At 37.0% G+C, this 22872-nt stretch overlaps 4 protein-coding genes across 5 annotated transcripts in view; 2 read left to right on the top strand and 2 right to left on the bottom strand.

Moving 5' to 3' along the window:
• Positions 1 to 4859, bottom strand: part of LOC106717905 (transducin beta-like protein 2) — a 63946-nt gene extending 59087 nt beyond the window's left edge. Inside the window, exons 1-2 of one of the 2 annotated variants that reach the window (XM_014511866.2) lie at positions 4555 to 4859; positions 299 to 496 (exon numbers count right to left, since the gene is read on the bottom strand). In XM_014511866.2, the coding sequence (XP_014367352.2) occupies positions 299 to 496; positions 4555 to 4702 (346 nt within the window). In that variant the 5' untranslated portion in view covers positions 4703 to 4859. The remainder of the gene's footprint in view (positions 1 to 298; positions 497 to 4554) is intronic. The other variant, XM_014511865.2, reaches the window with a different exon arrangement.
• A 727-nt stretch (positions 4860 to 5586) lies between these two features.
• LOC106717908 (coiled-coil-helix-coiled-coil-helix domain-containing protein 10, mitochondrial-like) lies at positions 5587 to 9012 on the top strand. Its single transcript, XM_014511868.2, has 4 exons — positions 5587 to 5610; positions 8119 to 8251; positions 8598 to 8814; positions 8918 to 9012. The coding sequence occupies exons 1-4, from the start codon at positions 5591 to 5593 to the stop codon at positions 8926 to 8928; spliced, it is 381 nt and encodes a 126-aa protein (XP_014367354.1). The 5' UTR covers positions 5587 to 5590; the 3' UTR covers positions 8929 to 9012.
• On the top strand, positions 6025 to 7850 carry LOC106717907 (coiled-coil-helix-coiled-coil-helix domain-containing protein 10, mitochondrial). The gene is made up of 3 exons (XM_014511867.2): positions 6025 to 6192; positions 6275 to 6413; positions 7431 to 7850. The coding sequence occupies exons 1-3, from the start codon at positions 6143 to 6145 to the stop codon at positions 7665 to 7667; spliced, it is 426 nt and encodes a 141-aa protein (XP_014367353.1). The 5' UTR covers positions 6025 to 6142; the 3' UTR covers positions 7668 to 7850.
• A 1570-nt stretch (positions 9013 to 10582) lies between the features above and the next one.
• LOC106717714 (rho guanine nucleotide exchange factor 10-like protein) overlaps positions 10583 to 22872 on the bottom strand; it is a 32010-nt gene continuing 19720 nt past the window's right edge. Inside the window, exons 4-13 of the mRNA XM_045680447.1 lie at positions 21557 to 21733; positions 16860 to 17019; positions 16317 to 16546; positions 15852 to 15974; positions 14778 to 14927; positions 14307 to 14502; positions 13572 to 13795; positions 13192 to 13446; positions 12854 to 13069; positions 10583 to 12756 (exon numbers count right to left, since the gene is read on the bottom strand). Coding sequence (XP_045536403.1) covers positions 11116 to 12756; positions 12854 to 13069; positions 13192 to 13446; positions 13572 to 13795; positions 14307 to 14502; positions 14778 to 14927; positions 15852 to 15974; positions 16317 to 16546; positions 16860 to 17019; positions 21557 to 21733 — 3372 coding nt within the window. The 3' untranslated portion in view covers positions 10583 to 11115. The remainder of the gene's footprint in view (positions 12757 to 12853; positions 13070 to 13191; positions 13447 to 13571; positions 13796 to 14306; positions 14503 to 14777; positions 14928 to 15851; positions 15975 to 16316; positions 16547 to 16859; positions 17020 to 21556; positions 21734 to 22872) is intronic.

Raw genomic sequence — 22872 nt, 5'->3', positions numbered from 1 at the left:
TAGCAGTAACTGTATTTGTTAAACCATATAAACATTAGTGTATAGTTGGTATAAAGTTATAATTCAATTCCTTAACACAATATTTCATATTAAAATAGAGCTTTTATAATAAGAGGATAACCATTTAAATTATTTTTAATTTATACATAGCTTAGTTTTCATAGAAGAAATTTACCTAAACAATATTAATTTGAAACAATTAACGCACAAAAAAACAATTCATTTCCGTTCTAAAATACGTCAAATTGGTCATAATTTGTTAGTCACCTGCCACCTTATAGTATTTATAGTAACTTACCATCACATGTGGCTGCCATGAATTTTCCGTTCGCTGAGAAGTCCATATGCAGCACGTTGCCGGGGTGACCTTTGAGATTCTTCAATAGCCAGGGATGTGTGAACTCCGATTTCCCCTTCCATTGAGCACGCTTCTTGCTTTTACTTGGCCGGTTCTCGACTTGCGTTGCTTCAGAGACGGCGTCGTCTACGTGAGCACCTGTAAAAAAAAAGTCAGAACAATAAGAGTTTTATTCAATGAACATTTTTTTGTTTTACTGCTTATTTAATGTTTAATACAAGAAAAAAAACCGGTAATTATTTCATCTGTTTTATAATCGTCTTTTCTGTTGTTTTTCTTTGATTTTTTTAATTATAAAATATCACTAGGCTAACAAGCTATTGATTCTAGCAAGAAGAAACATTTTGTAATAAGGATTGTGGGTAGGTATTAAAATGAATGGAATGGAATGATATTAAATGCATGTAAATATCATATGAATCACATTAATATAGGTTTTTCACCAATCAATTAAAATAATTATTCGCTGATTATGTATGTGTTATAAAAGAAGCATACTTTTTTTTATATCTAAAGGTGGCAAACAAGCAAACAGCCTTTAATTTATGCATCCTGCGACCACATTCAAATATCACTTAATATATTTGAATTACAAAAAATTGTATTTGTATAATAATAGAAAAAATGTAACTTTTTTTATTTAGACACGGATTAAGAAGTTAGATATTTTGAAAAGATTTTCATATTCAATGTTAAGATATTGGGCATAGGTTTTACCAGAACATATCTCCTGTATAATTAATAACGTTAAAACGTTAATTTAATAATCGAAAAGATGTATTATATGCCAGTTTATTGCAGTAATACGTTTATAATCTCATGAAGTAATAAAATATTTCAAAGGAATCTTATTAAATACAATCAACATAATGCATATAAAACATATTTAAACATTAAACAAAGAAAATTAAAACAATTATTCTATTACACAAATTAATAAACAAGCAATATTTACTATAAACATAATAAACGCGCAAAATTCAAAATGCATCTGATAATGTGAGAGTCTGTGTATTGTCATGAAACAATAGTGTAACTATTGTTAAACAATATGTTCTAATTATTATGACTATTTTATATCTAACATATTGTACAATACTCAAACACTGTACAAGGTCTGCCTTTTAAGTTCTGTCGTTTCAATATTTCCCGGCAATTTTGTATTTTGAACTGTGTTATATTCGAGTGTGTTTACATTTTGAATCTTAAAACAGTTGAAAGTATTAAGATTAATGCTATTGTTTAGTCACAGCGTCGATTTGAATCTGCCAGGTAACGTACGAAAATGAATCTTTCTAAGGAAACTGTTCGTGCAATAATTTTCTACAACTTTAAAAGACGCCTGACACGGCATCAGTGTTTTGAAGAGCTAATATCTGTGTTCAGTGATGAAGCCCCATGTCTGCGGACTGTCGAACGCTGGTATTTAGAATTCCAGCGTGGACATACTAGTCTTAGTGAAAAATCTCGCGAAGGACGTCCAAAATCCGCCTTCACCGAAGATAACATCATTGCTGTGAGACAACTAATTCTCGAATATCGTCATGTGACGTATCGAGAGATAGAGGTTCTATTAGGCATCTCAGGGACAACCATTCAGAAGATCTTGCATCAAGCGCTTGGTGTGAGAAAGCTAGTTTGCCGTTGGATACCGCATCTGCTTTCAGACGATCACAAGGCGGCCCGCGTCAGATGGTGTAAGAAAACTCTGCAAAGGTTGGACCGAGGAGAGTCAAACCACGTCTACGACATCATCAGTGGTGACGAATCTTGGATCTATGCCTACGATCCTGATTCCAAACAAAAATCTACAATCTGGGTCTTTCAAAACGAGCCAATGCCGACTAAAGTTGTTCGTTCGCGAAGCACTTCAAAGAAGATGGTGGGCCACCTTCGTTGGAAAAAAAGGCCATGTTGCGACTATTGCACTTGAAGATCGTAGAACGGTGAATGCAGAGTGGTATACCATAGTTTGTTTACCACAAGTCATCGCCGAAATGCGAAAATCTAACTCAAAGCGACGCATTATCCTGCACCACGACAACGCATGCTCACACAGCGCTCGTCAAACGATTGAGTATTTGAAGCAGGAAAAAGTAGAAATTCTTGACCATCCTCCATACAATCCTGACCTAAACCCTAACGATTTCTTTACATTTCTTAAAATTAAGAAAAGTCTTCGTGGTCAAAGGTTCCAGCCCGGTGAAGAAGCAGTCGACGCTTTCAAGTGAGCCATTTTCAACACCCCCACTTTAGAGTGGAATAAATGTTATAATAACTGGATTCAGCGAATGGAAAAGTGTATTAAGCTACGTGGTGAATACCTTTAAAAACAATAAAAAGTACTATAAGATTCTAGTTGTGTTTTTTTCTTCAAACGACAAAACTTAAAAGGCATCCCTCGTAAATTGTGTGTACCGTTAAATGTACTTGATTCAATCATACAACAGTATATATCACTACACTACTGACCTAGTTAACATTTAAAAAAATTATAGATCCATGTTTTTAACCTGTGTTGGATTAAAACTCGGATACTATGGAGCCTATTACAATAACATGTGCAACCAATTCACCAGGGTACCAGTGATTCTGGGTTCACACTTATATTTATCAAAAAATTGTCCTATTTTTTGATAAATATAAATATAATTTTGCCCGATTTTGCCAATATGATGATAATATAACACAAAACTCCCGTGGTTAAATTTGGTTAACCAAATGGAAAAACGAAAGGCAAATATATTTCACCACACAATATGATGACCTGGTATATTTATTCCCTTTTTCCATTCCCACCCTTTTCTTATAAGGAAAGGATGAGAAGGGGATGATTGAAGGTAGGCAATGCTTCTACAATTATGGATGTATATTTATTTTTTTTTTTTTTTAGGAGAAGGGGGCAAACGAGCAACGGACCGAAATTTATTTGATCCGACGCCCATGGACATCCGCAATGTCAGGGGAATCGCAGATGCGTATATGAACCGCAGTCGCTTCTCTTTTTCTGTGAATTCAGGTGGCCACTTGCTCGTTTGCCACCTTGCTCATATACATATAGTCTGCATGCACTATTTCTTACAGATTCAGAATATATAATTGATACTTATAATAATTTATCATTGGTAAAATCACGCTAGTAGTATCAAGTCATCCACTGTGTGGTTTATTATATATTTCATTCATTATTTTCTTGACAGAACAAAAATAAATAAAAGATAACCAACTATTTACAAATCCATTTTAAAGGAGCTATCATTTATAAATTTTACAAGACATAATTTTCTATTTAAATGTACTACTGATAAAAAAAATTGTGTGTGCAACCATTTTTATTTCATTATAATAATGTCTCATGAAAGTTGAAATAATTTAATTGCTACTGATCCAATTAACGAAGAGTTAGGAATAACTTACACTTTATTATGTTTTTGCTTGATTGAAATGTTAGTACTGTAAGGCTAGTTATTCAAATAAACAAAGCTAGTGAGATGCTGTGAGCTAGGAAATAAAATAAAAATTGGAAGGAACATCTAAATACAATAAGAATTAATACAAAAGGAATTAGTGCTTTCCAGGTAGATAACATTTTGAATTGTGTATATAAAATTCAAGTCTTTAAGCAGCAACCACATTACTAAATTAAATGATGATGTATTTAAATAATAGTTGAAATAAATTGAACTGTAAAATAAGTTTAATTAAATGAAATGTAACAACGACGTCACATGTTATATTTTCAGAATAATTCAACAAACAAATTTTACAAGCGTAAACACTACACACGATTTTTCGTGTGTGATAAATTTTATAATGACCTTTTTACCTTCAAAGCAGTTTTATTTATCCAGCTGTATTCCCACACAAACATAACTCCGGAATAAAAAATGCATGACACACAAATTATGACTAAAATGATTTTCTTTACTGTATCAAAAATATTGTTTAATTTCAATATTATTCTTAATGTTTTTTAGTAAATATTTAATTTCTAACTTCTATTTAATCGGCGGTCATTGACATGCACTGTACTAGTGCTTTTCTGAAACACGAGGTTTTCGGAGTTTACAGCAAACATTGCACATGCACCAATATTTCTTTTTATATAAGGTCTTAAAAAAATTTTTTTTGGTAAAAAATAACACAAATATTAAGTTTGTTATTTATAAAGCTCTATTTATAAAAATAAAACCTACCTGAATCGCTCTCTGTAGTAAGCGATGCATCTCCTTTCGTAGTAGAGAAGAAGGCTTTATATACTAAGTGAAATATAAAACATATTAAGACCGTAAGCCCGCCGATGAGGAACATATTCAGATTTTGACCGGCTTTTATATCCTCCATTTTCACTCAAAAAGTCGTAAATATAATCGCCGATACTGTACTTATTTCACGATAGTCACGCGGCTTCAAAATCACTAAACGAGCAACGAGGTAACGAAAAATTGAACTAAACTGAGTCGCTGAGTGAATTATAGACCAACAGACCAAGTGAATGAAAAGTTAACCGTACCTCGCAATACGTTTTACAGTAAATTGCCGCGCAATTTAAATGAGTAGTGCGTTTCGTTATATGCACACTTTTTTCATAAGATTTAGAAATCTTAAAAGATAATAATGTCCATTATGCTGTTCTTAAAGCTTAGCTTTAACGTTTGGAATTTAAAAAAAAACATGTATTTGAAACAAAAAACCTAAAAAGTGGAAAAATAACATAACCAAATGAAAAACAAAATATATTTGAGTTTAATTATTCCTTACCTGTCCTACCCGATATGTTAAAAATTATTTTTATTGAATACCTTTGTAGCTGAACTAGCTGTCGCCGTCGACTCCGTTCGCGCAGGAATAAAACAAAAAAATAATAATAAGTCTATGTGTCCTTCCAGACTATTTTCTACATCTGTGCCAAATTTCATCAAGATCCGTTGAGCCGTTCCGGGGATACCTTCCAAAAACAAACATCCATCCATCGCCCTAAACATTCCCATTTATAAAATTAATAAGAAATAAGATGTATTGAAAAATGAGGTGTGAGGTCTTTTTAATATCGTATCTCTTTTTTTAAAATGTATGACTGGCTGATTCTAATAAAAGAATGTTTTTGGTAGAGTTGTAAAGACGTCAAAAGACTTTTCGCCTTTCAATATGTCCAACTGTGCTATCAAACATTAAATTTTAATTAATATAAAAGAAAAATGTAATATTCAAAATTACAAAATTTTTTACACAATGCCACCTAACAGAAGCAAGTAAGATTTTTATGTTTTAAGTGATAATGTATAATTTTGATTGCTGTCATTCATATCAATTGAGTTGTGTGAATATATAGATATTGTTATTGTAATATAGCAAGTTTTGTAAAAATTAATAAAAACAGAGATAACATCACCCTTATTTTGAAGTGATCTTCATCAGCTTTTTCTGTATCTTTACCTTCAAATTATTTTATTTTTATTATCTGTGTTCTAATTTCTTTCTTTTTGGTAACATAAAAATCTTTGACTCTGTCACTCTTTATTATCTGTGTCGCGTAAAAATTTGGAACGATTGATCAACATGTGAAACGATGAAATATAAATGTCATAAGTGAGACAAGGATAGTTATACTCAGTTATTTCATATTTAAAATTTCTAGAAATCCATAGAAACATCAGAACGACGTTCATTCATTTTAATCATTGACTTGATATTGTGATCGTGACAATTCTTATTGAAGCTTACTGTGAAACGTTCTTATTACGATAGTTTTTATTGAAATTTATACTCAAATTTGTTAACAAAATGCCACGAAGAGGACGTTCAGCAAGTCCGCCACCAGCTCCACAGCGACGGTAAGAGAAATATATTTTAATTCTGAAATATGCTGAAAAATCAATCGACATTGCTTATAACCTAACTTTGTTTATTTTTCAGAGCTGCTCCACCACCGAGCAATGTGCCGGCTCATGCACCTCCATCAAGCCCGGGGCCTGTCCATGCTCAACCCCAACAACCTTCATTATTCGGTCAGATGGCTGCAACCGCTGGTGGTGTCGCCGTAGGATCAGCGGTGGTATGTAGAAGAAATTACGTAACGATAAAATATAATATTAGGACTGTAATATTCCTTTTTTGTTCATTACTTTATATTACGCAACTTTTCTACTAAATTTCTAATACATTTAATCAAATTTCCCGAGTCTAATTGGCTTAGCGCCAAGTTATTGTCATGTGTTATCATGTGGCTAGGAGTAAATAAATTTGCGCAATATTTACATGTCACTTTAATTACGTTTTATGCAAATTGTATTTGTAACAGAAGAATAATTATGTGTGATATGTTTGTTTTTTCTGACTTCTTTATTCATTAGTTTCATGTCTTTTTTTTCTCTCCCGAGTAACTTTAACTGAGTGACTTGCGGGGCTCAATTTACTTTGAGATTTTTTTAACCACAAAATGTTTATAACCTAATTGTCTTAATTTTTATATAGGGCATCAATAGGTTTAAAGTCTAGACAAACAGGATAATATTTTGAAAAAAGTTCTAATTGAATCATATGACTTGTTTTAGCTATTTTATCATTCTAGTTTAACGTTCTGTGCAAAACCAAAATATTCAACATGATTAGATAAACATGGGTTTGATTTTTTTAAATATGATATAAGGCATTATTAAGTGAACAGCTAGGCTATATTTACCTGATAACAGCTAAATTTACTATTCAATCCTTGAGATTAGCGTTGCCAGGCGTCTGGATAAAGCCGGACATAGATAGGCTTTTTGATTGCGTGTCCGGCCAAAATAAATGGTTGTCTGGCTTTTGTTAGACTTTTTACATTTCCCAAACGAGAGTTTACATATTAATACTGAGACAAAATTCTAAATAATACAGGGTGTCCGACCTTTCTACCCAAATGTCCGGCCAAACTGGCTGGTCTGTCCGGCTAGTAGGTTTGGCGACCCGGCAACCCTACTTGAGATTGAACCGAAAATTATTTTCATTTGATTGTCTTCCAAACAATACAACCAATCATGCAAATAAGAAAATTATTTTCTAATATTAATATTATTAAATATGCTTGTTACAGGGGCATATGGCTGGTAGTGCTCTGACTGGAATGTTTAGCGGTGGTAGCAGCGAGCCTGCACCACAGCAGCAGGCACCAGCAGCCCAGCCCGTGTACAATCAGGCCCAGCCTGCACAGGGACCCTGCGCTTGGGAAATCAAACAATTCATTGAGTGCGCCCAACAACAGCACGACCTGTCACTCTGCGAGGGATTCAACGAAGCTCTCCGCCAGTGCAAAATCAACAACCACATCTAATGCATGTTCATAGAAGGCCCTATTAGTTAAAATTATTCCATTGATATTTCTTATGGCAAAAGGTTCAAAATCATGTGTTTTATTAATTTGTTACTATACTAGAGAAATTATGGGGCACCTTCTTTAATTTATAGTGAAAAAGGGACAATACAAGTTAAATAGTAGTCAATTTTTTAGTGAATTTATTTTATTAAATATTTTATTTAAGAGGCATTATTGTGATGTAGATTTTTAATTTCACTTGAACAATTATGTTGTAAATTAGTAGAAAGTTAAATAAATACAATCCATAAACAAAACCAAATCCGTATTTTATTTTGCCTTACCCCTTATTTTCTGCCAAAAACACAATACCCATTTATTTCAGAATTTTTAAAGAAATTCATCAATTCTGTGAGAGAATGGTCTATGTTATTACAGTTTGGTCAAAAGAATTGAATGTATAACACAGGAGCCGATACTCGCGGTCACAGACGCAGGCACCTGCGCACCCGCCGCAGATCGTGGTGACGCCGATGCCGCGCCGCTCCGTGTTTCGGGACGCGGCTGCCATTGCAGGAGGCGTTACTGTCGGCACCGCTGTGGTATGACAAAGATAACTATACAGTATAACAAGCTTTTTATTCTCCCATTCTATAGAGGATCAGCGCATCATTTGTTATTTTAAATAAATAAAAGTCATCACAAGTAAGGGAAATACAATATTTCATGCATTAATAACACAAAAAAACATGATAACAATGGGCTGCAGGCTCAGCGTGTACCGCGGCCGTTTTCAAGTAGTCCATTCGTGCCTTCCCCTAGTAATGTATCCCTTCACATTCATATTTAAAGTTTTGTCTGTCACATGGAATTTTCTGATAACCTGCCCATACCATGCCAACCTAACAAGTGTAATGTGTAATTTTAATTAATTTGTCTATGTTGCAGGGTCACGTAGCGGGTGAGGCGATAACAAGTCTGTTCAGTGGTCCGCGGCGTCACGAAGTGGTGGAGGCGCTGCCGCGCGGCTACCAGCCCGGCGCGGAGCCGAGCGGCCCGTGTGCTTATGAGATCGCGCAGTTCCTGCACTGCGCCACCAATAGCGCCGAGCTGTCAGAGTGTGCCGCATTCAATGAAGCGCTCAGGGAGTGCAAAAGACGGAATAGTAAGTTTGTTTCTGGATGTTGGGAAGAGTTAAGAGTCGGAAATTGTTGCGTAAATAGGTTGACTCATTGCAGATTTTATAATTGCATATTCCTTTGTTTCAGATATACCATAAATCTTGAAGTATGAAATTAGACCCTCCAATATAAAAACAGAAAAATTTGACATTGCAAAGCGTCATAAAATTTATGAATAAATAATACGGTAAAACTTAACTAGTTTTATTTATGTTTACTTAATTAAAACTTGTATGCCTAAATTATTTTGTCAATAAAACTCATAGAATACAGGTGTATTTATAAACTTAATTTATTTACACCATAATGTATACACATTGTGACGTCTTTCTTATAATCAAAAATGAAATTTCGAGATTGGTAATAAGTTGTTGGAATAAAATATTCAAGACATTCTTATTTTAAATGCGAGAAAAATGTTTGAAACACTGACCTCTATACAGGACAGGCTATAAACCGTGAATTTTGTGCTCATTTGATTTTCGCCATTTTGTCGCTGACGGTTGCGGCGGTGAGATTTTGAACTAATGATAGAGATACAATTAACTGTGAGGAACTTAGACAGGCGCGTTTATGTCAGAACGAAGCAAAAGCCGTCATTTCCCAGTAATTAATGAACTATCTATAGAGGTCAGTGGTTTGAAAAAATAAACATATGAAATGCAAATATTTTATACCAGATGTTTTACTTTGCTTTAAAAATTAATTTTGGCACGTTGACATGATAAGCCTGAGTCAGATTCATTTAAATTTATTAAAAAAAAAAAATTCATTCAGAATAAATATACGACCGAGAAAAAATATTTCTTTGGGATAAACAATATATTTTCATCAAGTACTGACCACGAACATTGCAACAAACAACGAATCATAAAATACATAAAACATGGAAACAAATTTTGTAATATGATACAAACCATTGACATCGGTTAAAGCGACATGGCGACCAAAACTGTAGGTTCCGGTTGAATGACTATAAACAAAACAATATCAGTTTATGACTGAACGCCGGTCCCTTTAATGTCGTTTTAACAGGTATTTACTATGTTTTTTTTCAATAATTTGAGCGGAGATAGTTTGTAACCAAAGACAAAGATATTAAAACTTACATTATGGTCGAAAAAACAATCAACATTGTGACTGGAAACATTAAAATCCATTTTGTGAGGAAACTTGCAATTATTTCAGACGTTATTATTACAAATAATGTTAATAAACTTAATAATATCTTTATTATATTTACAAATAAAAAAAAATGCGTTTCAAATGAAATTCGGTGTAAATATTTACGGGTTCGTTTTCTAATAAATCGAATATTTTGTTCGATCGTGATGTCGTTTATTCGTCCTTATTACATTCAAACTAATAATACATTTCAACCACTTACACTAAATCAGTCTAATTCTTAAAGCGACAACATGTCTAAGAATAAAGCTTAAACGAATGCCGTAAATCGTACACTGGGAATTTCAATATCCAAAATAAGGCCACAAATATTTTTTTTAGGTTAAAAACAATTTAACCTGCTCTGATATATTTAAACTAAACAATTTACAATGGACATTAAAACAGTTGTCTATATATAATTAATCTAAGTTAATATGGCGGTTCATTAACAATAACAAACTCGTAATGATACAAAATTATATTTCCGATTGTCAACTTTATGATGAAAACGTCTTAGTTTTAAGAAAACATTTAACAAATATGCAAATAACTTTCAAACAATTCATCTGCGGATACCACAATAGTAGTCAGTAATGGATATAACATACTACAGAATTAATGTATGGACGAAATTTTACTATTAATTTTTGTATTGGATTCTATACTTTTATTGCATTGCTATTTTTTTGCATATAATTTTGTCAATTCCGAAGCTAACATAATTTTGACTTCGATAACTATTTAATAACATTTCAATATAATTAACCACAAAAATAATGCACTTGTGTCTATAAATATGTATAATAATAGCGTTTGTAAGGCCGTCTGTCTAATGAAGCACAACATCAATAATTTAAAGCTTATCACATTACTTACACTGAGTGTAAATTTAAATTTTACATTAAAAAAAAAACTCTTCATCGTATGCAAGGCGGCCGGGGACAATTAATTATAATCGATTAGCACAATAACATAAATCAATTCTTACGCTAAAATAACGAAGTTGGAATTTATACAATATCATACATTTTATTTACAACATATGACACACTATTCGCATCAATTGCAGATAGAAAGCTATTATTGTAAAATATATCGGAGATTTTTTGTGAATGAGGTCACAATCGCATCTCCCACAGTATGAGATGTGCGTCTTTGGGGTTGGGGTCTGCGGCGGGCGCGGGGCGCTCGGCGGCGTCGGCCGTCTGCCTCCAGTCCACGTACCCGCGCCCTCCCGCCACCGTCACCACGGACCTCCGCGCGCCGCACCCCATCATGTAGTCCGCGCCCCGCAAGCTTCGCCCTCCGCTCCTCTCGCCGCTCCCCTCGCGCTTGCCGTTCGTCCTCACCTCCACCGCATTGGTCGAATCGCTCCTAGAGATGGAGCGCTCCGAGGTGGAGGATTTGCTCGAGGACGAGTCCGGCGTGGAGGCCGCGAGGGGCGCCAGGTTCGCCGCGCCCGAAGCTCCCGAACTAGTTCTCGAAACTCCGCGCAACGCCATCGACTCCTCGCTGCCGGACGACGTGCACAGACTGGAGGCCCTCGAGTCCACCGACCAGCTGGACAGGTCCAGACTCCGGGGGCGACCGGCGCGCATGCGCAGTCGCCGGTCCAGCGTGCTCACTCGGAACGGTATCGCCGCCAGCTCCGGGTCGCTCCTCCGCAGCGCCTCGCCGCCCGACCCGTTCACGTCGGCGTCGCCCACGCAGTCTTTCACAAACATCAGGTCCCCGAAGAGACCGTACACGTCGCACGCGTTTAGGTTGGCGCACTTCGGCAGCGTTTTGCTGAGGCGCACGTCTCCCGGCTTCTTGCGGCGTACGACTGCGGACTGCACGCGCTGGGGCCGGTACGGGCTGGATTCCTCGGATATCCTTCTTTCTAATTTTGGTTTGTCCGAATCCTTAGCTTCCTCCTCCTTGAACTCCTGTAACGTTGTGTCCGCTAACGCTCGAGCATTGGAAAGGTTGCGGCGGACCACGTTAACGTCCACCTCCCTGTTTTCGGGCAGCAGGGAGAGGAGGAAGGTGACGGGCCCGGCGTGCGCGTGATACGACACCGCGATGTGCCCGCCTATCAGAGGTAGGCCCTCCAGTTTGGGCAGGGGCACGGTGACGCTGACGCCGGCCGTCGTGCCCACCCACAGCAAGCCCTGGCTGGCGAGCAGAGCGGACACATAGGCCGGCTTGCTGCCCTCCCGAGCTCCGATAGTCTTCGCCACGTCGGCGGCGATGTCAATATTCTGCAGGTGCTCGAACGTCTCGGCGTGATAGAGGCTGACGTATGTGGAATCGGAGAAGGCCGTCCACAGACCGACACCGGAGTGGGCCAAGTACTTGACAGATCTGTCGCCTTCTCCTTTCAGTTCGAGGATGCGCATTATCTCGGCGGTGAGCGCATTAATGGCGAAGACGCGTCTGGCGCAGGTGGCGTAGACGATGCCGTCGACGGGCAGGACGCAATGGACGGGTTGGTCGCCGAGCTCGATGGCGAGCGGCTCGTGCAGGGCCCAGGTGTCGTCTGCGCTGCGCCGGTAGACGGTGAGGCGGCCGTTGGCGAGGCCGACGAACATGGCGTCGCAGTGGTACCGCACCTGCGTCACGCCGGCCACAGTCTGCACCTCCGTCAGCTTCTCCTGCTTCTCGGGCTCGACGCCGGAGAAGATGATGATCTTCTTGTCCTCGGTGCCGAGCCACACCGTGTCGCCGCACAGCGTTGTCACTTGTCGTACGCCTTTAGCGTACTCCATTGAAGTAACCTGCAAACACCAAATACAGTGTCAAATTTTTTCTGGGACAACTAATCACTAAAAATTTCGATCCCTAGTTTGAGATCGTGGACAAGGCAATGTATACCTGTGTGTCGGGCAGGTGCAGCGTGGCGAGGGTCTTGAGGCTGGCGGCGCGCTGCGCCAGTACGGCCACGTGGCTGTGCTGAGCGCCGCCCGCACACACCCACAGCAGAGAGCGCGCGCGTCGCGACGCCGCCCCGCCCCCCGCGCGTGTGCCGCCCCCGCCCCCACCCCCGCCCACACCACCACCGCCGCTCACGTAGAAACAACCGCATCTCACCTGAAATATAACCAATTAAATGTTAGTTATGACACTTTTCACTAGCTTTACAACCTGCAGGGCTACTAGTCGTCTATAACCTGTTATTATTTGATAGTCTCTTATGGAGAAGAAAGTAGTACCTCAGTGAGTTGTTTAGAGGAGTAGACTGGTGTGGCGGCGACGTAGAGGGGCACACTGTGGTGAGGTACGGGATGCGGCAGACGCCAGGCGGGCGAGTTGGCTGCGGCCTGCGCCAGCTGAGCCAGACGCAGCTCGGTGGCCCAGGCGAGCCGCGCGCCCGGCTCACGCGCACGGAACGTCAGCGGCTCCTCGCGCCCACGGATCGTCAGTTGTAAACAGCACGAGTCCACCCACGCCATCTCGTCATCTTTTTTCTGTGGAAACAACAATACTTCAAGTGTTTGTGCAAACAAACAAAATTTAATTTGAGGAGCTTAAATTTGTGTAAGTTGGACCTATTAACAGAGATCTGTATTAGAGTGATATGTTTAACACCTACCTGTATACTCTTCTGTATATTCTGCAGCAGTGTGCGGAACATGTCGGGTGCTAGCTCCGGGTAGGGTGCGTGTAGTGATGCTGCGAGGTCTGCCATACGCGACACCGCCTCGTAGTCGTGCATCAGCGCAGACATCTCGTTACACAAGGAGTCGCCGGTCGATGTCGACGTGTTGCCAACACCATTGCTAGAGTTCGAACGCAAGCTGCCGCTGCGGTTCATACCTTTAAATAAATTACACATAGGTTTATTTATTAAAAGTTGCTATTTGTTGTTGTAACGTACAGGTATATGCAAGAGAAGCTAAAAAAAATTTTTACATATGTCATGTGGCATTGTCGATTAACTGTCTTAGTTTGGTTTATCATCAGCTCACTATAAGTAAACATAAGAAGGGCTAGAACCCTAAGTTAGTTGTGACTAGGCCATAGTCAACTACTCTGACCAAGTGCGGGTTGGTCGAATTTACAGGTATCTTTAAATTATCTTTTTGAAATGTGTAGGTTGCATCACAATGTTTACATTAACGTCGGATAAATGTTCATATCTAAAAAAATATTGGTACATAGCATGATTCGAACCCAGGACTTGCATATTACAAGTTAAGTTCTTAACCTCAATTTGAATACTCTTGTAAAATTGCTAGTCGACTTCCACAGGCACTAATATTAATTCACAAAGCAGTGTAAATACAGTTTCAAAAGCTGTAATCGGTATTATGTATTGTATACTGACCCTGTGCGAGCACTCTGCTGAGTGTTGGCGAGGTGCCGGTGTCGAGGACGTCAACGTCATGTACAGGGTGTGCCCACTTGAGGCCTAGGCGCTCCGCATCTCCGCCTGCGCCCACAGACACACATACCACCAAATCGTTCAGCAGCAGCAGCCGGCGCGGCTTGCACTTCGTTAATGCACCAGATTGATTGAACTCCTAAAAAATACAAAATTTATAGATAAAATAAACATCGTAAATGTGTTTTTTTATCGAGGCAATAATTACACTTAGTATTCATTATACAAGATACGAGTATTTTTTTCGTAGAATCGATAATATTTAAAATCAGATTCTAAACTATCATCTGATTTTACTTTTAATTTACCTCAAGGTTATCATATACACTACCAAAGTAAGATTCAAAATGCCTTTATTCGAACGAGGTTTTACTTCGTTCAGTTATCAACATAAGCGGGTTAAATTGATCTCACAAGTTGCAGCAGGTCGTCTTGTCGCAGCAGATGTCTGCGGTCAGCGCGCGAGGCGAGCAGACGAGCGGCGCCGAAGCGCGCAGTGCCTCCCGCACCGCCCGCACCCGCCACACCCCCGCGTGTCAGCCGCCGCAATGCCGCGCGGAAAGCCTGAACAATATATCACATTTGTACTAAATATATCTAAATGAAGTGTATTTATCTGTGATGACAACACTGTAAGATGTCATTGTAAAAGAAAAAGTCACGCCACGCGGGTCTTTGTATTATCGAAGATATAACCCAAATGTTAAACCTAATTGAAAACGTCAGGAAGCAATAGCTTTTGTTGTTTCTCCTTTGAGAGCAACAACTTATAGTTTATTGTATAATTACATATTACATATATGACAAATATTAGACTATATGTATGTAATATCGAAAAAAATATCACATTTCGTACACATGATGTATTTGCTTTGGTAACGAAAAACAATTTTTAAAATTTTTGTATGTTTATTTGTCCGCAAGCCGCGTTTGTTCAGAATAATATTGGTAACGGCTGAACCGATTTTGACGGATAGCTGATATGTGCCGGCATATTATAGGCACATTTTTTTAAATTTTATATTGACGAAGTCGTGGACGACAGCTAGTATATTATAGAATACACAACATTCAACTCACGGGCAACAATTTGAAAGCTAAATGTTGTTAGTTAAGTTTAATTTTAAAATAATTTTAATAAATCCCATTGTATGCAAAATAAAAAATATAAACTTAGTAAGCCGAATTTCTAAAACATAATATGTTAATAGACTTTATGCTAATAAGGAAACAATTGTAAAAAAAAAAATTAAATTTAGAAGTTCGACTGAACGCAACAGAGTAAGACAGAGAATATAAGAGACTCTCCTTTTCTAATAATTAAAACATTATGTTAGTTTATTTAAGGAGAAAACATCAAATCTCAATAAGTAACTTGTATTGCAAAAAACCACTACTAAATTAAAGAACTACTGAGAAAACTAAAGATGTTTTTATGTGTGCGTATTTTAAGAGGCGATTTCGTTGTCATCGAATGTTCTCGTTTACCTGGGTCCTTTCTGCGTCCCTTTTCCTCTCGTTCAAGGCCTCAGCGAGGGCCTCTAGTCGAGTCAGGGCCCTTTGCAGCGCCACTCTGTCGGCATGACCGGGCGGCGTGTGCTTTAACAGGTCCTGTGGAGTGATTTATGTTACTTCACTTGTTTTGTTCCATTTTAACTTGAAAATAATTAGTTCGGAACAATAAAATACGGTGTAAATTCAAACGAAATGTCTTATAGTGTTTCGTTAATTAATGTTTCTCGTTTAGTTTAAATGTTCGTTTAAATGTCTAAAATTGAACAGAAACTACACTATAAAGGTGAAAAAAACCTTTGTAATCCTCCAAGGTGTAAAGTTGAAAGTTTTACACGTTTTTGAAATAATACAAGTATACTTCTTTCGCTATTTCGAATATAACAGATTCGGTAATAGCCCCGAACAAAAGATAAGTGTATAATAGTAAAGAAGTGTAACCTGCAAGAACATTATGAATTGAGGAAACCGTTGCACCGGTTTCACCATCAGTCCGAAGAAGGAGAGCCGATCGTGGGCACTGATCTGTTTCACTTTGAAGAAGTCAGCCAACGCGGATTTGCGTTTCGATTCCATCTTCGCCAACTCCATGGCCACGGAGAAGTTGTTGATGAAGTCAGAGTACACATCTAGCACCACCGCCTTTGAGAATGCGTTAAGGAAGACCTCGCCTGTAAAAATATTTTCCTTGTAAAACGTAACAAAAAGAATTTTTATGAAAGTGCGTCCATACTCTATAGAAAGACCGTTTTCAAATTTTTATTTTGTGAAAAATTACCCGTGAACAAATTACAAAAAAAAATTGAGTTTAACTCTGTCATATAACCTTACAGCTGTTAATACAATGTACTTCATAGACAAAGTAAGAATTGACATAATTTTACTAACGATACAGGTAATCGAATGTAACGAACGAAGTCGAAGGTAAACTTATCTACGGGGGCTGGATCTATTTTTAAAGCGCAGCATATCGTATTGGCTCACCAATTTTTTCATCGCGGTCCCACGTAGCGGCGCAGTCGGCGAGCGCGGTGCGGAAGTGCAGGTGACATTGCAGGATGTCAGGCAGCCGGTGGAAAAGCGTCTGGATCTTGCTGGCGTTCAGTATCGCTGGACTGCTCTCCTCTAACGGTTTCTTGTAGTCCTGGTACAATTGACAACAGTTACCGTGAGTTTCCATTGTCGTAATACCTGTATAACAACAATATTGACATCCTTCTCTGTCTCTTACAGAAATCGTGAACTTTAAATCCTACTAATGTTTTAAAAGCGAAAGTTTGGATGTTTGGATGAATGTTTGTTAAAAGGCATCTATATATTGGCTCCACGGATCTCCCTCAAATTTGGAATAGCCTGGAAGAACAGGCTACAAATCACGTTTTTTTTTCAATTCTGCGCGGACGGTTTGGCGGGCGTTAGCTAGTGTATACCTAATCTACAAGTATACCAATCCACATAATTGCGGATAGCACTTTTATAATGTAACGAACTTAATATAACTTTCATTCGGATGACTACTCTAGTATATCCGCAACAAAAACATAGATGACATAAAAATATATATATTAAAGATTTAAAAGATATATAATATCCTCGAACGTGACTTCCGCAAATATATTCTAGGTAAATTCAGGGTCGTCGCGGTTTTGTGTGTATTAATAAACATTATAAACAATCATGAAAACATTGGATCACGCTAAAAATATATGGAGCGTGATAATTGAGTGTCAGACGGCTGAATGTCCTCATTACACGTGCTTTATAAATTCAACCTTGTCACCCATTGTGTCTGGAATTAACTATGTAGATTAAGTGTTGTTTGTATGTAATTTTACTTAAATAACGAGTTTCATTTTATGCTCTCTATGTCTACTACTAAAGGGGCTCAAATGAAAAGGATGATTCAAACGCCATTCACCTTAAAAAAAATAGATATATACCTTAATATGAACAAAGGACAGTCTTCAAATCGAATAAACTATCTCATCTCACTAATTTTATAAATGCAAATGTTTAGATAGATGGATGGATGTTTGTTACAATGTATCTCCAAAACGGCTCAACGTATCTCGATTAATTTTGGCATAGCCAGGAAGAACTGAAAAAAACGTAGCTACTAGTTAAGTTTTTTTTTAACTCCGCGCGGATGGAGTCGCGGGCGACAATTATTTCAATATAAAGTAGGTACAACACATTTGAATCGATTGTTCACTTATAAGGGGAAGTAATTAATATGTAAGTCAAGATAATAACGGTAACAAGAAAGAAGAAAATACGATAAAAGACAATAAAAAAAATATCTGTAAATACATAACTATTTGCTCAAGATAACAAAGGTCATGAAAAACTTAACAATTAATTTATATACATAACATCCGTAAACATTTACACGTCTTTATAGAAATAAATAAAAAATTACCATTTTTTTTACGATCATTCAAGTAACACTTTTTGTTGGTCTCGAACTTTGTCGTTTAGACAGGAACATAAAAAGGTGTGGAGTCGTCATATCACGTCATCTCTCGAAATAGTTACTATGTGTCGTGTTTATTAATTTACGTCAGCACTCGTGTATTGACTTTTAAGTAAACTTGTTGCTGTAATAAGTAAATCATGCATTACAAATAATATGTCTTTTTTATATCATATGGTGGCGAACGAGCAAGCGATCACCTGAGTCCGTCTAAATAGCAAAGCGACCGCTGCCCATAGACATCCGCAATTGCAGATGCGTTGCCTACCGTTAATCGACAGAGGAGGGGACGCACAGAAAGAGGATATATCCACTTGTTAAATCCTTATAAGAAAAGGGTGGGAAGGGAACGTGGACCACAATTAGGCCTCCGGCACTACACTAATCAGACGAAACGCGGAATTGCTTCCACTTCACGACTGTCTTCTGTGTGGTCGTGGTATTTCACTGGTCGACCCGGCCCATTCGTGCACCCAACAAATATTTTTGTTGCGAGATCTACCACAGTAAGAAGGTCTTGAAACATAGCATTTTTTTAATGACACAGATGAGTTTTTAAGAATCCTCAAGATTATTTAAAGTACTATCCTTATTCTTCAACTTCAAAAAGGAGGAAACGTGTATTTGTCTGTATGTTTTGTTCTCATGGTGACATATGTGTGAATATAAATTTAATGTGCAAGTTAAATGAACACTGAGAAAAATGTTTTGAAAAAAAAAACTACTACGTAATGTTTGTATTTGGTATTCCATTAGCTTGCTACATAGTGTCAATGTTGCTGACTAAATATAAACAAACGAAGCCATTTAATAAAGCGATGACCTCGTGTCTACTTGCAAATGTCCATACAAAATGTCCTACTTCCTAATATGCAAATTTCTACCATGGCTTGGTCGAACAATGTTAAAGTGGAACGAAGAATATTTTATGTAAGTACACGTGTCGTATTATTTTCAGTATGAAGACAATGGAGTGAAGATGCAGTGAAAAGAAAGTTCTTTACTGAGTTCGAATATTTTAATGAATAAGTTTTACAATTTGCTTTTAATTTTTGAAATGGTTTGACTTTTTGACATTCAGATATTCAGAAAGCTTTTTTTAATCTTACGATATGCATACTATCATAGTAGCAGAAGTCTGTACAGAATTTTGTGAATAGCCACTGAAATAAGCTATACAATGTTACATAAAACAAGGCTCTTACTCTCTTTAAACGGTGAAAGGTGTGGATAGAATCAATTAGAGTAAGGTATTCGAATACATTGCGCGAACTTATATTTTTCGCAGGTACTTGTTTAGTGGTTTCTCTATTTAAATAGTTTTAGAAAGTACTTAGAAATGTTAAAAAATATATAAGATGTTACGTTATCTATGTTCACTTACTTTCTTACGTTTTTTTTATTACGTCTTTGTATCGAAATATATTGGAAATGTGGAAAGTAAATTAAGTATTCGTATAACCGCATCCGCATACACAAACGAATCATCAAAACAGTACCTGAAGTATGTAGAAAACAGAAATACCTACTAGTTGTTTAGGTTTACCTGTCAGAATGAGATTGTCTTTTAATCAGATACTCTCTTAATATTCGAAGGTTTAAGGTAACATACGTGAAAAAAATATTTTCAGTCATCACGAAAAGTTCACACTTTCTTGTTACTTATATAGAAGATTTGAGCTACCAACAAGTTTGTTTTTCCTGAACTAAATTATGGATGCCATAAAAAATCAATTTCTTTTTAAAAAGAAAATTGCTTCGAAATTTCACTATTGTTTCTCATTACATAATAGGAAATCTGTCTAGTTTAATAACATTTTAATTGTGAGGAAATGAAATGGTATTAAAAACTGGAACAGTTTAACTTCGATCATGATTCGTTTTATCGTGACACGTGTTTACTTAATTGATTCGTCAATTTGGTTGTGTTTTGATTGGTACGACGTTTGAGAAAACAGGTAACAAACGACGGTGAAACTAATAATTGATCGAATCAATTTATTAACCGAACAAACTTTAACGTAACCACTTTTAGTGGCAAGTATAAAAAATGTCTTAATCACATTTTTATACGACGCCGGTGAAATAAATTGTTTAGATACGCAAGTGTATGTAATAAGTGAGATTATAAAAAATCTGCTCGAGGCGTCTTACTTGTTATAGTATGACAACGCGGGTTATGCATTATTATACATAGCAGATGTAACTTTATTCACGTAAGTGAATTTCTCTATGAATAAATTATGTATGAAAACTTTTTATATTCACTTTTATTTTGTAATAAGATAGCTGGAATTATTTTTTATTTCACTGGGCGTAAATTCGCCAGAGTTTCTGTTTAATATTAACTCAATAAAGAGGTTACAATGTTGTTCACCATGACTATAACATGTTTTAGTTAGTTATTGAGGTTCTTAAGGTAATTTATACTTTTCAGTAAATCTGATTTTAAATTTTAAATTATTACTCTACAAGTTATTAATTTATATTTAGGAACGCAGTATTAATGCATACTCGATCAACTTTTCCAGTTCAACGTAATTCATAAATAGTTTGTTAATTGTAACCACAAGATTAATACATTGACAAGCGGTCGCGCAACGCCTTCGCAATGCCCGTAACAAGCTTTCATTGACAACTCCCGGTTATTTCTGTTGAACGGCGCGCTTGCGAAAATCAAATACCTCGAGCGACCTTGCAATTAGCAGCTTATTCGCACTACAACGCTATTCTGATGTAATTTACTATACCTGTGTATAATTTCACATAAATACAGACGAGATTAATCCCTCGAAACTACTAACCTGCTTCGATATTAAATAAAGAACGTTTAAGCTTTCAAATTAAAACAACAAATACAAGGAATTAAATTCCAATGTAATAGAACGATCTAGTTTTGTATTGAGTTATGCAATACTAATGATTTCCTTATGGCATTCATTGTTATGCGCATATTAAAAGCTTTTAATTTTTATTGTTTCTATGGTGAAATAGCCGCTCACTTGTTCGTCTGACTTTCGTATTTAATTTAATCAGGCTACCTTCAATGCTTATTAAAAATAGTGTTCTTTGTGTCTTGAGTATAAAAAAGATTTCAACAAAGAATATCGTGTGGTTTACAGATGAAAATCGGACTCATCAAACTGTTCACAGACTGTTCGATTCCTAAACAAAAGTGTAAATAAAAGCTCAGTACTAAAATACTAACATTCACAAGCCTCTGTAGGGTGGCGACGTATGAATTTTCACTGTGTATTATCGCGGCGACGACGTGCCTCCGCCTTAGCTGCACCGCGGTAAGGGCATCTGGGGGAGGGCCGAGTGAGGGGGGCGGCACTCGCCCGCCCCGCACCTCGCCCCCGCACGAGAACATGTCCTCCTCCAACTGAAAGAAAATTCCAGTTTAGAAACACTCACCACAAAATAAAAATCTTAATATTAGTAATATTATAAATGCGAATGTTAAGATGGATGGATGTTTGTTAGAAGGTACCTATATCCAAAACAACTTAAGGAATCTAGTGTTAAGTCGAATCACCTAATTCCAGAGATTGTGGTGTGGTGAAAGACATCCAGCACGTTGTATTGAAGTGTGCTCGGAACGAACGGTTCAGACTTAATTTTTTTAAGGTTTTGGTTGTAATGTCGGTCAAATAAACATTATCCTGTCTTACCCGTCTACTGACGAGGCCAGGATGATGTTTAAGTTGACTGATATATGTGTGAGAAATAATGTAGATGATTAGATGTATTATTAATTGGAAGCCTTATGGGGCTGTATGGTCGCATTGCAACAAAGCCTCTTTAATAAATAAGAAAAAAACTTAGGGAATCTCGATGACATTTAGCATAGATGTAGAGCATAGTCTGGAAGAACATATAGGCAACTAATTATTATTTTTGTTTAATCCCGTCTAGGTCTGAGTCGCGGGCGACAGCTAGTTAATAAATAAAAACTAACTTTCCTACTCAGAGTGTGGTTGTAAGATGTCAGACTGATCTCTTATTGTTATAAGAGGAATGAATTAAAATCGAATGACTTCTCCCATTAGAAAACTAAACAAGCTATTCGATCGGTCACATGTAAGATGTACTCTATGAACTCTATTAATCCGTCTTACACGAACGTCAATAGCTATTGATGAATAATATTAAAAATCCGTTGTAAAAAATATACATATGGATATTTACAAATTATAGTAATTAGCATATTGTATTCATGTAACCAATTGGTAAACAACCGCCCATTGCACTATTAATGCAAAGTATGTATTTATATCCTTAGAAGTAACAAGTATTTGAAATTGTATTTTAAATTTATTTTTTTATTAAAAAAGAAAAACTAGACTATAAGCAAATGACCTTTTGATTTCACTAATTTAATTAAGCAAAATAAGTTTAAAATTTCTCTATGTCCCTTTGTTTATAATCCGTTGACACACTTTTCCTTGTTTGTTTAGTGGGAATGTGTTATAGAGGTGCATTCCGAGATAGGCATCAGTTCTCACGCGACAGTTCATACTT

The sequence above is a fragment of the Papilio machaon genome, chromosome 13 (genome assembly GCF_912999745.1).
Source record: "Papilio machaon chromosome 13, ilPapMach1.1, whole genome shotgun sequence".
Lineage (NCBI taxonomy): Eukaryota > Metazoa > Arthropoda > Insecta > Lepidoptera > Papilionidae > Papilio > Papilio machaon.
The sequence above is the reverse complement of the archived record's forward strand: the minus strand, read 5'-3'. Positions and strand labels throughout refer to the sequence as shown.